We start from the raw sequence: 16,701 nt of genomic DNA, 5'->3' as shown, positions 1-16,701 counted from the left end.
TGTGTGTGTATGTGTGTGAGCATGCAAGACAGACAGGAAGAACTTGTCAGCTGTATATCTGTTGCCTGAATGAGCTATCGTCAGAGGATGATCTTTACGGATCCCTAAGCTTTATGCCATCCAAAGTGAAATACATCAGGGCGCTTGTCATCCTTAGGTGAGAGAGAACTGGGGCATGAAATGGTAAGATGGTTTTCTTGAGAGCTGAAACATACCTGAGGAGTCATCGAGTCCAGCCGAATGCCCCCAGACCACTGTGTCTCACACAAACACGTCCAGGGGTGGGGATCACCCCTTCCCCGTGCAGCCCATCCCATTTGGAGGCAACTCCTTTGGGTTAAAAGATTTGACCCCCTAATTGAATGGAAATCTCCCTCCTTGCAACTTGTACACCTTGGTTCTGTCCCTGCCCTTTAGAGAGATCAAAACTGATTCTAATTCTTCTTCCATGTGATAGCTCTTCAAATACTTTTTGGAACAACTGTCGTTCATCTTTGCCCACAATCCTGCCTCCAAGTCTCCACAGTTCTCTGCCCCAGAGCACATTCTTCTCCATCTCTCTGCTCCAGATCCAGCCCCTCCTTTGGGCCAGTTCAGGTTCCTCTTTTTCCTGTGTCCAAGATGAAAAAAAACTGTCTTTCCCTCTTCTGTACTGGTTTAGAGCTTTACATTCTACCTTGTATTATAATTACTTTTATCCTGAAGTACTTTCCTTCTGGACTATAAGCAAGTAAAAGCAGTATCTTTACTGCCCACAGTGCTTTGAGCACCAAGCACATAATTGAGCTTTACCCTGTTTGGTATATTCTTCTCCTAGATAGACACATGACTTACTCCCTTACGTTATTCAGATCTCAGCTCCCATGTCAGCTTATTGAAGCGGACTTCACTGACCCAGTTGAAAACACCACTACCTCCCCCCCCCCCCCCGCCCAGCCCCCATGCCTCTGTCTCTTCACCTCTCTCTAGTTTTTCATCGTGTTTGTCACCACTTGGATGAATCATGGACTTATTTATTTGTCCCTTCCCACTCAAATAAATAAGAACAAGGACTTTGCTTTGTTCGTTGCTACCTCCCTAGAGCCTAGAACAGTGCCTGGCACAAGGCACAGGACAGTTGCCTGATAAATGCTTAGTGAATGAGTGAACAGGGACAAAACTGAAGTATCTTCTGCCAAGCTCAGCACATAGGAGTCACTCAGACATTGACTGAAGAATTAAGTGATCGCCTTCTGCCGTTGCATTCCAGTTGACCAATATATATATATTTTTTAATAATCTTGGGCCCAGGACCAAACCTGAGGTTCTGAGTTGGCCTGACCAGGGCTGACTGGAGTGGTTCTGTCAACTTGTTTTATCTGGGACACAGCGCAGCAGGGAGAACCATACGTAATTCCCAGCCCATGCTTGCTGTGGCCTCTGCTGGTGGCTGCAGTGAGTCCACACCAGGAAAAACCTAGAAAATCCCCTTGAGGCTTCTTGCACGGAGGCACAGAATTCTCCAGAACTGAAGGACTACTTCTCTGTCTAGAAGGGAAGCTGCGAAATCTTTGGGCTCTTGCTCTTCTCTCTCCTGGTATTCCCAGGTCTCCCCTGCCTGTCTCCTACTTCTCTTCGCAGACCTGTCTAGCAGCTGTTGTCACACCGTAGGAGGACCCACAGTACACTCTCCCCAGGCCATTTACCTGGTCCCTCAGCTTCCTTCCCCCCGGTGCTGGGGGTACAGAGAAGGGTGGGATAGCCAGGGCCCCATCCTTAAGTAGGTCACTACGGTGGCAGTGCTAGAGAGGTGCTCACTGAGATCCCGCTCAGATGGCTGCCACGAGACCTGCCCCCATCACCCTTGTCACCCTCACAGCTCCCTTAACCCTCTCTGCCTGGTGTGTGCGTTATACACAGCACTCTATACTACAGTTATTTTGTGGAGCTTGTCTTAATTTTTCTCTAAATCACACGCTCCGGGAGGCAGAGTCTGGCCAGGACTATATCCTCCCAATAGCTAACATAATGCTTACACCTTGTGGGTGTTCAGGAAAGACGGGCTCAGCAAATGAGCAGTCAGCACACTCCCATGTGCTTACATGTTACGTACATATTACATGTCACTCAGAGTGAGTCCAAGGAAAGGGTCCCTGGTGGTCTTGGGCCAGCGCGATGCACAGCTCTTTAGAAGAGGATGATCGGGAGCTCTGGCCAACCCCAGACCCAGGGCATGTGCCAGACCTTTGCATAGTTCCCGTTTCCATGCCAACCCTGTGTCTGAAGGTTAAGCCTATGCTATCCGTTTCAGTTATAACCCCAGCTTCCCCCTTCCCCCTCCTCCTTCATAAGGCCTGTTTCCTTTTAGAGCCAAGGTGACTTTTTTAGGCCTTGAGTACTTTGAACACGGTCTCAGGCATTTGTATGGTTCCTCTAGCGGGAACCTATGGGTTCCTATGGGGCCCTATGCCTGAAATTGTCCTTAAGTTGATAAATGGAAGCTTTCTAATTATTTTTAGCATTTCAAAAAATCTGGGGAAGTTCTATGTTTGCCCAAAATTCAACTACCTACAGAGCTGAGCTAAGAGTCCTTTTCGTTCCTTTACTTATGGTTGGAATCACATCACTGCTTGCCCCCCGCTGATGGGAAGATCTGATTGACAGTTTATATTGTCTTGGGGAAAATCGGATAAATGAGTTTTACTCATCACAGTGTGTTGGGTAGATGATGTTTTCAGGGTACAAGATCTATGGGGAGCGACTCTGGTGGGAATCTGGGTAAGGAGGCCCTGTGGGAAATGCTAAAGAAGGTGTCTCATTATCATATGATCTCACTGATATGAGAAATTTGAGTAACAAGACAGAGGATCTAAGGTAAAGGGAGGGAAAAATGAAACAAGACAAAACCAGAGAGGGAGACAAGCCATAAGAGACTCTTAATCTCAGGAAACAAACTAAGAGTTGGTGGGGGGTGGGGAGGGAGGGTTGGGGTGGCTGGGGGATGGGCACTGGGGAGGGTGTGTGCTATGGTGAGTGCTGTGAATTGTGTAAGACTGATGATTCACAGGCCTGTACCCCTGGGGCAAATAATACATTATATGTTAATTAAAAAAGAAAAGGCAAAAGAAAGAGGGTGTCTCTGTGTCCCCCTTTGCAGGTGGCAGGCATTCCAGACCATAGTGTCAGACCGGCGGAAGGCAGTGAACTCAGCCCTCCGGGTGCGAAACTACTGCGTGGATTGTGAGGAGACCAGCAAGTGGATCGAGGACAAGATGCAGGTGGTGCGGTCCATGAAGGACCTGGCTGGCATCATTGCCATCCAGCGGAAGCTGTCAGGACTGGAGCGGGATGTGGCCGCCATCCAGGTCCGTGTGGGTACCCTGGAGCAGGAGTCGCAGCAGCTGATGGCCTCACACCCCGAGCAAGGAGAGGACATCGGCCAGTGGCAGGCATGTGTGGAGACGCTGTGGCAGCAACTGCAGGAAGCCCTGAAAGAGCAGGAAGCCTCGCTGGGGGAAGCCAGCAAGCTCCAGACCTTCCTGCAGAATCTGGATGACTTCCAGGCCTGGCTGTCCATGGCCCAGAAATCTGTGGCCTCCGAGGACATGCCTGAGTCTTTCCCGGAGGCCGAGCAGCTCCTACAGCAGCACGTGGCCATCAAAGACGACATTGACAGTCACCAAGAGAGCTTCCAGAAGGTCAAGGAGTCCGGGAAGAATGTGATCCATGATCAGACAGACCCAGAGTACGAGCTCCTGCGCCAGAGGCTGGAGGGCCTGGATGCTGGCTGGGATGCCCTGTGCCGCATGTGGGAGAGCCGCAATCACTCCCTCGCCCAGTGCCTCGGCTTCCAGGAGTTCCAGAGAGATGCCAAGCAAGCTGAAGCCATCCTCAGCAATCAGGTAGGGAGAGGTATTCGGGGCTCGTGGGGGGAGGGTGATATCTCTCAGAGTAAGAGCCCTGGTGAGTCTATGAATGTCCTCAGAGACCAAATCCTACTTTTTTTTGCATTTAAATTTTAGTTAGTTAACATACAGTGCAATATTTTTTTCAGGAGTAGAATTCAGTGATTCATCACTTACATAGAACACCCAGTGCTCAACAGAAGTGCTCTCTTTAATCCCCATCACCCATTGAGCCCATCCCCCACCCCCCTCCTTCTATCAACCCTCAGCTTGTTCTTAACAGTAAGAATCTCTGATGCCTTGTTTCCCTCTCTCCTTTTTTTCTTTTCCCCCTTCCCATATGTTCATCTCTTTCTTAAATTCCACATATAAGTGATATTTGTCTTTCTCTGACTGATTTTGCTTAGCATAATACCCTCTAGATCCATCCATGTTGTTATAAATGGCTAGATATCATTGTTCCTCATGGCTGAGTAATATTCCATTACACACACACACACACACACACACCCCACATCTTCTTGATCCATTCCTCAGTCAGTGGACATCTGGGCTCTTTCCATAGTTTGGCTGTTGTAGACGTTGCTGCTATAAATAAGCATTGGGTGCATGGACCCCTTTAGATCTTTACTTTTGTATCCTTTGGGTAAATACCCAGGAATGCAATTGCTGGGTTGTAGGGCAGCTCTATTTTTAACTTTTGAGGAACCTCCATACAGTTTTCCAGAGTGGCTGCACCAGTTTGCATTCCACCAACAGTGCAAGAAGGTTCCCCTTTCTCCTCAAATTCTGGATTCCGAGGACTCTCTCTAGAGTTGGGGGGGTATCTTCTTTGTTCCTTAGCACATGCCTTTTCCAGCCCTGTTTCCTAAATTGTGCCCTGTCCTTGGGTCAGTAACAGGCTAGAGAGGTGAATTTTCCCCTAAGCCATTACCCTTCCATGTGGCTTCAGGCACACTGTTCACTGGATGCCCCTGAGGTGGGGGTGGGGGCAAGGCCAAGGGTGCTGTCTCTTCCTTGCTCAATTCCAGGGAGCACCGTTCATGCTGAAGCCTAGACGGCTGCACAGGGTGCTTCTGCCTGGCACGTGCCCTCACTGCCTTCCCAGCATGTGTCCATGCCTTGTCTGGAAACTTGCTTCAACAGGAATATACTCTGGCTCACTTGGAGCCCCCAGACTCCCTTGAAGCTGCAGAGGTTGGAATCCGGAAGTTTGAGGACTTCTTGGTATCTATGGAGAACAACCAGGATAAGGTCTTGAGTCCTGTGGACTCTGGAAACAAGCTGGTAGCTGAAGAAAACCTCTACTCAGACAAGATCGTGGAGAAGGTGCAGCTGATCGAGGACAGGTACTCTCCGCCCCCAAGGTCACAGGGCCAGAGCCAGGTAGGGCAGGTGATGTTGTGCAAGGTCCCCGGGCTCAGCACTGTGGTGACAACAGCTTCTGGCTTCCCTTCCAGGCACAGGAAAAACAAGGAGAAGGCTGAGGAGGTTTCCATCGTTCTGAAGGACAACTTGGAGCTCCAGCACTTCCTCCAGAACTGCCAGGAGGTGAGGCTCCAGCAAGGCAGGCCACCTTGCAGGAGATTCCCTGCTAGGACCAAAGTGCCCTAGAGGTAGAACGGTCATGGGGGCTGGGGGGACACCCGGCTGGCTCAGTTCGAAGAGCAGGATCAGTTGATCTTGGGGTCGTGGGTTTGAGCCCCATATTGGGGTGTACAGATTACTAAAAAAAATAAACTTGAAAGAAAAAAAGAAAGAAATCGAGAGTCTAGAATTTCATAAGGGGAGCTCTGAGGTCATCCTTAGAATCTTGGGTTGTATAATTTTTTCCCCAAATCTACAAATTTTAATTTGCCTGGTCCAGGGCAGGGTTTCTCAAAGAGTGGCCTGAGGGCTATCTCTGTGGAAGTCCCATGGCGCCCTGATCAAGGCCGGCTTTAAGGACATGCCACCTGTGCATTTTTCTAGGGCCTGTGCTCAGAAGGGCCTCATGCTTGCTTTAATGCTCTGTGGTTGCCATCTTAAAATTCTTTTTTTTTTTTTAACTTTATCTATTTATTTGATAGATAGCAAGAATGGGGAGCAGCAGGCAGAGGGCAAGGGAGAGAAGCAGACTCCCCTCTGAGCAGGAAACCTGATGCGGTGCTCGATCCCAGGACCCCGGAATCATAACCTGAGCTAAAGGCAGATGCTTAATGACTGAGCCACCCAGGCGCCCCTGCCATCTTGAAATTCTTAATAATTTTGAGCACTGGGCCCTGCAGATTATGGAGCCACTCCTGGCACTTGTTAAATGCAACGTCCTGGGCCCTGCTCAGGCCCAGATGAATCAAAACCTCAAGGGATGAGAGAGACAGTAGTGTTTTCAACAAGTCTCCTGGTTGGAGCGCTAACTCAGAAGGTCCTTACTCAGCCTGGGGTGAGCTGTGCAAGGAATGTTTTTAACCCGCAGTCCTGGAGTACACATGGAGCCCCTCCATGAGTGGTACTTCTGTGTGGAATGGTGCTTTCTCTGACTTCTCTCTTTCTCCCATCCTCATACCCCTCTCCTCTCAGCCCAAACAACTTTGTTTCCATCTGCCTCTGCCCTTGGCACCAACCAGGCTTGGTCTGCTGCCAGGACATCTTGGACACATCGGGTGCTCATCAGAGTTCTTCCCTCATTGTTAATTATAAGATCTGCCCTTGGCTTCTTCAGATAACATTTTGTCTGTGTTTATTAGTGATTTCTCACCCTACTGCCAAGGGGTGGATTTATCTCTCCATTCAGTTAGCATTCACTGAGTTCCTTCAGCGGGCCAGGCCCTGTCCTAGGTCCTGGAAAAATGGCAAGAAGCATAACTATCCCTGGTGTCACTTGGGTACACTTGACTGGGGAAGACGCTGAGGTACTGCTGTTTTAGCCCTGAGACAACACAGGTTAAGTTGCTTGTGCTCAGAGTCAGGGACCCAGCATTTTCAAGAGTAGTACTCCGCCGTGTTCATACTTCCTCTCCTGGGCTGCCTCCTGCAGTGAACATGTGAATAGCAGGTCCTTCCCTGAGCCCCTGGCCAAAGAGGTCCACTCAAAGACTGTTGGACTCCTTCCTTCTGTCCACAGCTCACTCTCTGGATCAATGACAAGCTGCTAACATCTCAGGATGTCTCCTATGATGACGCCAGAAACCTGCAAAACAAGTGGGCAAAGCACCAGGCCTTTATGGCAGACCTGGCTTCCCACCAGGGGTGGCTGGATAGCATCGACGCGGTAAGTGAAGCGAGTGGGGTGCTCTGGGGGCTCTCTTCCCAGATGTGTGTGCCTGAGTGGGGCTTCACACGGAGCGCGGACACCTTCTGAAGCTTACTGGACAGTATAGAGCCTGGAAGTGAAACACTTCTCTAAAGAGTAGTCCAACCTTCAGTGCTCCTGCCACGTCCAGTCCTGTTAGGCCTGGTCAGAATCGGTGTGTCCACTGGGGCACCTGAGTCTGGGGACAGTCCAGACACTGAGGAGACATGGGCGTGTGCCTCAGCCTCTGGTGCCGGGATACCAGCTCTCTCCGTGTGCTTCCATTATCCTCACCAGGGTCCCAGCGCTGTCCTGCCCGAGAGCAGGGGGATGTGGGAGATGAGCAGAGTGGTCCAGGGGACCGTGCAACCTCATTGTTTGGACGGGCAAGACCACCAGGGAGTGGTCATTCACACCCCTCATAGAAGGGGGACACTAGGAGGATGACCCCCTTATAACAAGCCCGCTCCAGGGCCCAAGTTAAATGTGGCTGGCATTCGATCCGGGCGTCCCTCACCTTTGCTCCCCACTGCTGTGGCTGTCCAGGAAGAAGCAGGTGTAGGGTCCACACGGGCAGCAGCCATAGTGGTCGAAGGTGTAGACTCTGAGCCAGACTGTCCGGCGACTCAATCTCCCTGAGCCTCAGTCTCTCCATCTGAAAAATGAGGATAATAGCAGTACCTGCACAAGGGAATTGTGAACATTAAAGCACTTAGCATACATAGTACTTGGTGCTTATGAGGTATTCAGTAAATATTGGCTATTATTAGCAACATACATTCCTAGGCCCAAATCGCATTACACTGTACCCACCCGAAAGGGTACATTTATGCAGGTGAAAACCCGGTAAGACAAACCCAGTAACTAAAAGATATCACCGAAGACTAGTGCACAGCTGCTGGGAAGACCGTTGAGAGCGTAGAGTCCTTTCCATGCTGGCTGGACCTGGGTGGATCTTGTTTCTTTTTTTTCTTTTAATTAAAAAATAATTAAAAAAAAAAATAATTTAGCATCAGCTGATCCTGGTCAGCAACAACTCCCCATACTACAGTCTTCCGGAGTCCTTAGCCCCAGACATACCTCTCCCTGTCACATCTTCTCCTGCAAATAACTCTGGGGGTGCAGAGTCAGCGGAGCTTCACCTGCATTCTAGGCACATTCTTTGCCTCCCTGACCTCCCCTCAGTTAACCCCTGGCAACTACAACCCTTGGAGGGCAACTCCAAGGCTGCTGGGCCTCAGAGGGTGAGCCCTTCTGCTTCCCCACGTAGGAAGGAAAGCAGCTGATGGAGGAGAAGACCCAGTATACAGCTCGGGTGACCCAGAGGCTGGAAGACTTGCACCGGCTCTGGGATGAGCTTCAGGCCACCACACAGGAGAGGGCCCAGCATCTCTCAGCTGCCAGGAGCTCCTACCTGCGCTCACAGACCCACGCCGACCTCAACAAGTGGATCAGTGCTATGGAGGACCAGCTGCGGTCTGATGACCCCGGCAAGGACCTGACCAGTGTCAACCGGATGTTGGCGAAGCTGAAGGCACGTGAGTGGGGTTATAGACTGGGGGTGTCGGAATAGGAGATCTTGGGGAGGGAATCTGAAACCGGAAAGTAAGGACTCCTTCTGTTCCTCTCAGTGGGGCTTGAGCAAAACTGTCTCCTGGTTGATAACCCATTTCCTACCCCTTTGCAGTGGGTGAGACAGGGTCCTGGGTTCAAAAAAAAAAAATGCACAGGTAGTATAGGACAGGCACCTGTGGGAAGGCTGAGTGGGGCATCCAGAGAGACTTCCTGGGCGAGGCAGGACCTTTAAGGATGGAAAGGATATGGATGATGAAGCAGACGCAGGGCTTCCCAGGGGCCAATGCTGTTACCGACACTGTCCTCTTGTGTCCCAGCGTGTGGAGGACCAAGTGAACTTGCGGAAGGAGGAGCTGGGGGAGCTGCTTGCCCAGGTGCCCTCGCTGGGAGAGGAGGCAGGAGACACAGACATGAGCATCGAGAGGCGGTTCCTGGACCTCCTAGAGCCCCTGGAGAGGAGGAAGAAGCAGCTGGAATCATCCCGAGCCAAGCTGCAGATCACCAGGGACTTAGAAGATGAGACGGTGAGTTGGCCGCAGACCTCACCCCCAGGGGCCGAGCAGGCAGCTGCCATCAGGATAACTGGCTGCTGCCCAGGGCGGTTCTTAGCACATGTCCAGTCCTCTCTCACCTCCTGGTCTCAGAGCTGTTATGATAATTATATTAAATATGAAAGTAAAGCCAGTGCTTTTGGAACAGTAACTCAGTCTTGGACTTTGGGACAGACAGACTTGGGTTCAAGATCCAGCTGTGTTTCCTTCCACCTGGAGGACCAGACAAATTATTTGGAACCTCAATTCAAAACATCTAAGTGTCCCCATCTGTAAAATGGGGACAAAACCCTGATGGGGTGTAGGAAGAGAACCAGGGAGACACGGCAGGAGAGAGCTCTGTCTGACTCTGTCTGGGGTGAGTGCTTGGGAGAGGGTGGCGGTACTTGTCATCCGCTGAGCCCTGCCTTCTGGTCTCTACAGCTCTGGGTGGAAGAGAGGCTGCCTCTGGCCCAGTCAGCCAACTATGGCACGAATCTGCAAAACGTGCAGCTGTTAATGAAGAAGAACCAGGTGAGTCTTGCTTCATCTCGTTAGTGCCCCCACCTGCCCCCTCCCTGCCACAGCCCTGCCCTGTCCTGCTCTGCACAGGGCGGAATGCCCAGCCCTGACCTTCAGAGGGCCAGCAACAGCAGATTATTGTTCTTTTTTTTTTTTAAGATTTTGTTTATTTATTTGACAGACAGAGATTACCAGTAGGCAGAGAGGCAGGCAGAGAGAGAGGAGGAAGCAGGCTCCCTGCTGAGCAGAGAGCCCAATGCGGGGCTCGATCCCAGAACCCTGGGATCATGACCTGAGCCGAAGGCAGAGGCTTTAACCCACTGAGCCACCCAGGTGCCCCCAGATTATTGTTCTTGTTGGTAGCTGTGGGGCCCCCAGATCCCATAAAAAGAGCTTTGGTGATGGCAGAGAGAATTCTAGGAAGTCCATGGTAGGGCTGGTAGGGAGGTGTCCAGATGATTTGGGATTTGGAGCCATTCAGACCCACCAGAGCATCAAGTGATTACAGGACCCTGGCCTGGGGTGTCATGTGTCCCGTGTCCTCCCTGAAAGGAAGCCCATAGCTCCTGGTTTCTTTCCTAAGACTGACTTGCCCCTCTTTCAGGACGAGCCTGGCCTGTTGGATATCCTCAGGGCAAGTAGGCCCCATTTTTCTGCCTCGTGAGGATACTCATGGGAAGCCTTTAAACTTGGCCCCTGAGCCTATTGGAGCAACATTCATTTGCTGTTCTGCTCTTTCTTAAACCTCATGGATCATTTCAGAGGCCCTGGTCAGACTCCTGGAAGTGAGCAGATGCAATACTTCTTCCTGTATCAGGAGTACAAGTGTCGTGTTTTGTCCTCCAAGAAGGCCAGCTGCACGCGCTCATGGTGTCTCTGTGGCCAACCCCTGGTCTTGGGCAGAGTGTGGCTCCTCCTGCCTCCTCAACTCTCTGGGTCAGGAAGTGGGGGCAGCCACGCCCAAGAGCAATGAGAGCCTAGGAAATGGTCCTGGAGAAGAGCAGTGTGTCCCAGAATGCGAGTCAGCACGGCACCTCCTTGGGGAAGAAAGGCCATGGCAGCCAGTACTTGCTCACAATAACAGCAGCTGACATCTGCTCACAGAGCCCAGCAACTGGGCAAGGGTCTGAGTTACATTCAAAGAGGTGTCTGAAAAGTTCCTCAGACCGTAGCTGACATTGACCTAGTCACAAAGGCTCCAGTGTGCACAGGCAGGGTCCTGGGTAGAAGGTAGTAGATAGGGGTTCCACGAATGCCACAACCTGTAGTTAAAGGAAGGAGACTGGTAGAAGGCAGTATCCTGGGGCCTCAGTTTCCTCAACTGTAAAACGAGCTGACATCAGTCCTTTCGCCACTAAAGTCTTAGACTCTGTCTGGCCTCGGTGTGATTGCCAGAAGACTCCCAGCTCCGCTGAATGAAGGTTGCTATTTCAGGAAAAGGGCAAGACGAATATGGGTGGGGTTCCCCAACCAAGAATGGAAAGATAGCCTCTTGGGAAAGCATGGCTGCCCTCATCAAGACTTCTCCAGGCTAGACCAGCTATAGCTTAAATCTCATTTTCTCATTCCCTCTGTTGCAGTGGTTCTCAACTTCAGTATGCACCAGACTCACCCAGAGAGCTTGTTAAAACACTGTTGACCAGGCTCAGTCTCAGGTCTACTGAATCAGACTCTGGGAGGAGAGCCTGGTAACTTGCATATCTGTCAAGATTCCAGATGACGCCGATGCTGTTGGTGTGGGATCCCACTTTGAGAACCACTGCTCTGATGGTTATCCATTACAGCTAGAACCATTCCTGCAAGGGCCCACAGGAATGGTTCTCAACTTTGGCTGCACAGTAGAATCACCTAGGGGACATCTAAACCTGTGGATGCTCCGTTCCTACCTCAGATCAATTAATTAAGGTCCCTGGGGATAGGGCCCTGATTGTGTGTGTTTTCCTAGATTATTCAGTGTGCACCCAGGGTTAAGAACCACTGTCCCACCTGATCTGGCTCCGGCCTTCCTCTAAAGCTCACTTCTCACCACTCTGACCTTCCTCCATAGTATTCTAGATTTTCTGGCCTCCAGATGGTCCTGGCTGGCTTCCAGCCTGGGGACTTCACACTTTCTCTTCTGTCTTGCCTTCAACACTCATTCCCCAAACCTTTGTATGGTTACCTCCTTCTCACTGCTCATGCCTCACTCGGATGCCATCTCCCTGGGAAGGCCCTTCCTGACTCCCCCCAGCTCAAGTAGCCACCAGCACGCCTCGGCAGAAGTTCTCGATCTCAGTGGGATATCTTCCTCATAGCACCCATTATCCACCTTTATTCACTTATTTCCATGCTTACCATCTACTCTGTCTATGACAGTGTAAGCTTTATGAAGGCAGGGGTTTTGTTGATCTTATTTCCACATTGTCCCTAGAGCCTAGGAGGCCCAGGACCTAGGAAATGACTTCATAGCTCTCTTTGGACACATGAGGTAGAAAGAATACATCATAAGGAAGCACACTGCATGGGAGCCTAGAAAGGAATTACTTAAAAAAGAGAGGGAGAGAGATACCTTTTAGTATCCCTTGCAGAGGTCACAGGATCTCCGGGAAAGAAAGTGGCACACAGAGCTGATACCATGGGTTGTTAGAATTCACTTGCACGGACCATGAAAAACAGGATTGAGATTCCGAGTATAAAGGGTCAGAAGGTATTTCAGCAAGTTAGGTGACTTGTGGCTCTTGCTGCTTCTGTGGACTTCAGTGCTGACAGTCACTGTTGGATTGTGCGTAGGGCTCTCTCCCCTGCCCTCCGATGGTTTTCAAGGCTGCGGGGAGATTGTAGAAAAGGAGGAGATGAGGTGTGGGAGCCGAGAGCCCACATGCAAGCAGCAGCAAGGCAGGGCCTCTAGGACCCAAAAGTGAGCCACACACGGGTAATGGCCCATCAAAGAAAAAAGCCACCCTGTCACCAGAGAGAGAGGAAAATGCCCTCTCGGTGACCAAAGGCTTAAACAGCAAATAATACAGAGTTCGCAAAAGATCTGAGAAATAGAAATGGCGGGCGGACTCTGAGCAAGGCACCACCATCAGCTGTTGTCTCCCATGGAGCCAGAGGTGCTAAAATAGGACCTCAAAGGCCATTTAGGAATGGGCTAAGAAGCAAGCTGTGCTGAGACACGGGAGGCCTAGGGAGCAGGGAGAGCCACGTCCAAAGGCCCGCACTGCTGCTTACCATGCACGGGTTACGTGGCCCGGGCCACCACCGGCCCCTCACTAGCTCCGGAGCATGCCTGTGTGACCAGAGGGGGCCCTGGCTGAGCTGCTGCCTGCGGGCCAGCACCCCACCTCACCTCCCAGCCTTTCCCCTCTGGCCACAGACGCTGCAGAATGAGATCCTGGGCCATGCACCACGGGTGGAGGACGTGCTGCAGAGAGGGCGGCAGCTGCTGGAGGCGGCCGAGATCGACTGTCAGGACATCCAGGAGCGCCTGGGGCACCTGCAGGGTGCATGGGACACGCTGCAGGAGGCGGCGGCCGGGCGGCTGCAGCGCCTGCGGGACGCCAGCGAAGCCCAGCAGTACTACCTGGACGCGGGCGAGGCTGAGGCCTGGATCAGCGAGCAAGAGTTCTACATCATCTCCGACGAGATCCCCAAGGTTGGCCCGGGCTGGGGCGCTGGTGCCAGGCTGAGAGCCAAGAGCAGGGGCGGGGCCAGCAGTGGGCAGTCGCACAGCGGAAGTCCGGGCGTCTGAAGGGTCAGCTGCTATGGCAGACATCCCGCAGCCGGGTGCCCCATGTGCCAACTTAGACGTGATCGAACCCAAGATTTCCCCACTTTTTCATGCCATGCCTTCTGTATGGAGGGCCTGCCAGGAGGAAGGGAGAGATGAGGTGAGGCATCTCTAAGGAGGTTTTCACAGGGTCAGATCGGAGCTGGGCCTGGACGGGTAGGCGTCAGAGAAGATCAAAAGGAAGGTGGGGTGTTGTTGAGGAACGAGTAGCAAGAAGGAATCGTGCACCACTCTCTTGTGAGGGTCCTCCGAGCCTGGCTGCATCCCTCACCCTGCACCCCAGTCTCAGGCACCTCTGGGAGCAAGTGCCCTGAGAGTCACTGCCTCCTAGGACGAAGAGGGCGCCATCGTGATGCTGAAGCGGCATCTGAGGCAGCAGCACGCACTGGAGGAGTACGGGAGGAACATCAAGCAGCTGGCCGCCAGGGCCCAGGGCCTCCTGTCTGCGGGCCACCCTGAGGGGTGCGTGTGCCACTGGAGTGACTTGGCCGGGTGATGGACATCAGGCTGGGGGACCCCACCAGCTGGGATCCCTTCAGGTCTAAGGGGGAAAACAGCAACAGTTTGGGGAAGAACCAGGATGGGAGACCACTGCTTTCTGGACTGCTCATTGGCCTGATTGCATCTCATGCCTTGGTTTTGCATGAGGAGCTCCAAACAAGGCCAGCTAAGGCCTGGTTTTCAAGAACATCAGGAAATACAATAGCGAAACTACCCTCTTGGTGAACCAAGAGTTCCAATCTTTTGAAGAATTAGATTATGCTAAGAGACACTGGAGAGTAACTTTGCTTTTCTCTTTATGGTCCAGAAGGTACCTCAGGATCTCTCAGTGTCTCAGCAAAAATTATATAGGCATGAAGGTAGAAAACCTACATCCATCTAGTCAGTGGGTCTGCTGGGCGAGACCTGTCGAGCTGCTCGCCCAGTCACGGCCTGGGCCTCAGCTGCCTGCAGGGCTTCCACAGCTGCGGGGCTTCAGCAGCCACCCCAGCATCTCCCAAGGAGCCCCCGGGATTGAGCCCCATCCCTGCTGCCCCTGGAGCCGGGCTCTCAGTGCTGCTCTGTCAGCCTCCTCGGGATGATAATGGAGGAGGTCCCTTTTGTCTCCCTGAGCTTCCCGGAGTGAGGGACAATGAGGGGAGGCACCGTGTGGAGACAGGACACATATCTGTCATCTCCTGAGGCATTCTGGTCTACAGGATAGTTCTTTTCCCTCCCAGCACTTCCCGGGAAAAACTGCTCTCGTTCCGCCTAGTTCCCCTTCCCCAGCTTTCCCTGCCACGGGGCTGGGGAGGAGTAGATGTGCCCCTCTGAGCTGGGCTCAGAGCTCTGGGCGCTCTACCTTCGTCTCTGAGTGCTTTCTGGTTTTGAATTCCAGGGAGCAGATCATCCGACTTCAGGGGCAAGTGGACAAGCAGTACGCAGGGCTGAAGGAGGTAGCCGAAGAGCGCAGGCGGAAGCTGGAGAACATGTATCACCTGTTCCAGCTGAAGAGGGAGACAGATGACTTGGAGCAGTGGATTTCAGAAAAGGAGCTGGTGGCCTCCTCCCCTGAGATGGGGCAAGACTTTGACCATGTTACTGTGAGTACTCACAGTGACTGCTCTCTCTTCCTTCAACACCATAGACGCAGGTTCAGTCAGGCCAGACACACACACACACGCGCGTGCACACAAACACACACACAGTGCTACACAGAGCTGGAGACACGCCGCCCCTGAGCCCAGGCTTCCCTGGGAAGGTGTGGCCCCAGGTGGTTGTTGTTCCCGCCTTGCGAAAGTCTGCGGCTAGGGAGATGACACCCCACACCCCAGCCCTAGGCCCCGATAACCACCTTTCTGTTTCCCCCATGTCCAGCTGCTCCGCGACAAGTTCCGGGACTTTGCCCGGGAGACGGGGGCGATTGGGCAGGAGCGGGTGGACAACGCGAACATCATCATCGAGCAGCTTATCGACGCCGGCTACAGCGAGGCGGCCACGATTGCTGAGTGGAAGGATGGGCTGAACGAAATGTGGGCAGACCTCCTGGAGCTCATTGACACGCGCATGCAGCTGCTGGCCGCCTCCTACGACCTGCACCGCTACTTCTACACGGGCACAGAGATCCTGGGCCTCATCGACGAGAAGCACCGAGAGCTGCCCGAGGATGTGGGGCTGGATGCCAGCACGGCGGAGTCCTTCCACCGGGTGCACACGGCCTTCGAGCGGGAGCTCCACCTGCTGGAACTGCAGGTGCCTTCTGTCCCCTGCTGCCTGTCCCGCCCCCACCCCCAGCCCCCTGCAGGCTCCAGGGATCTGCCATCTACCTCTTCCCCAGGGGCTTGGGGGTGTCAGCCTCTGGAATGGACACCAGCAAATTTCACCTCTTTCAAAAGGCAACAGCTTGGGGCATAAAGGCTGGGAGCTGTGGCTTTCGGTCATTCTTTGGCTTCAGAAGTAGTTCTTCAATCTGAAACCTCACAAAAACCCAAGGCATCAAATACCTAAAAATGCTCCGCGTCTGGCTGTGCCACAGCATTCCTGGCAGACACGCACATGGTGCATTTCTAGCACTCGGTACTGGTATCAGCATCACACTCTGTCCCCGACTCCAGAGCTACGCACAAACAAACATCATCTGCTCTTTATAGATGAGGAGAGCAAGGCACAGAGCAGAGCGTGTGCACAGTGCCACCAAGATTCGGATCCGGGCGTCCTGGCTCTAGTCCCCATGCCCTCAGCCACTGGGCTGTTCAGTCTTTCCACATGGGTGCCAGCGGGGTGGGGGGGACCCCAGGAACTGCTGAGATCTGCTCCTCGCATCACTGGGGTGGTCCCTGAGACACTGCTGCAGGCCCATAGGGCTCCACAGAACTTGGTGTGATGGAAAGGGTGAGAGCAGGGGTCCCCCGCTGCTTAGGCCTCAGAAGCCTTGCAGAGGCCCCAGGAGAGACGGGCTGGCTGTGGAGTCCTGTGTCCACTCAGCGGGGCTCAGGGATAGGACACCGAGGTGGGTCGGGCCCTGGTTCACTCCAAAGAGAAGCTCCTGGGAATGTCATCCAGCTGGTGGTGGGGCTTGCCCTGCAGGCCTTGGGCTTCAGGGGTGCTGCAGTCCCTGAAGGGGGCACAGCCCACTGAAGTCTCAGGAATGAGGCCTCATTGTACCAGGAC

The 16,701-nt window shown here is 52.9% G+C and overlaps 1 protein-coding gene across 4 annotated transcripts in view; it reads left to right on the top strand.

The window, feature by feature from the left end:
• SPTB (spectrin beta, erythrocytic) overlaps positions 1-16,701 on the top strand; it is a 118,749-nt gene that overhangs the window by 82,208 nt on the left and 19,840 nt on the right. For all 4 annotated transcript variants that reach the window (XM_046007939.1, XM_046007936.1, XM_046007937.1 and 1 more), the window contains exons 16-26: positions 3,137-3,881; positions 5,031-5,233; positions 5,345-5,435; positions 6,988-7,134; positions 8,426-8,689; positions 9,048-9,254; positions 9,705-9,794; positions 13,138-13,416; positions 13,883-14,013; positions 14,930-15,134; positions 15,409-15,783. In XM_046007939.1, the coding sequence (XP_045863895.1) occupies positions 3,137-3,881; positions 5,031-5,233; positions 5,345-5,435; positions 6,988-7,134; positions 8,426-8,689; positions 9,048-9,254; positions 9,705-9,794; positions 13,138-13,416; positions 13,883-14,013; positions 14,930-15,134; positions 15,409-15,783 (2,737 nt within the window). The remainder of the gene's footprint in view (positions 1-3,136; positions 3,882-5,030; positions 5,234-5,344; positions 5,436-6,987; positions 7,135-8,425; positions 8,690-9,047; positions 9,255-9,704; positions 9,795-13,137; positions 13,417-13,882; positions 14,014-14,929; positions 15,135-15,408; positions 15,784-16,701) is intronic.

The sequence above is a fragment of the Meles meles genome, chromosome 6, assembly GCF_922984935.1.
Source record: "Meles meles chromosome 6, mMelMel3.1 paternal haplotype, whole genome shotgun sequence".
In the NCBI taxonomy this organism is placed as follows: domain Eukaryota; kingdom Metazoa; phylum Chordata; class Mammalia; order Carnivora; family Mustelidae; genus Meles; species Meles meles.
Note: the sequence above shows the minus strand (reverse complement) of the source record. Positions and strands in the feature narration are given on the sequence as shown.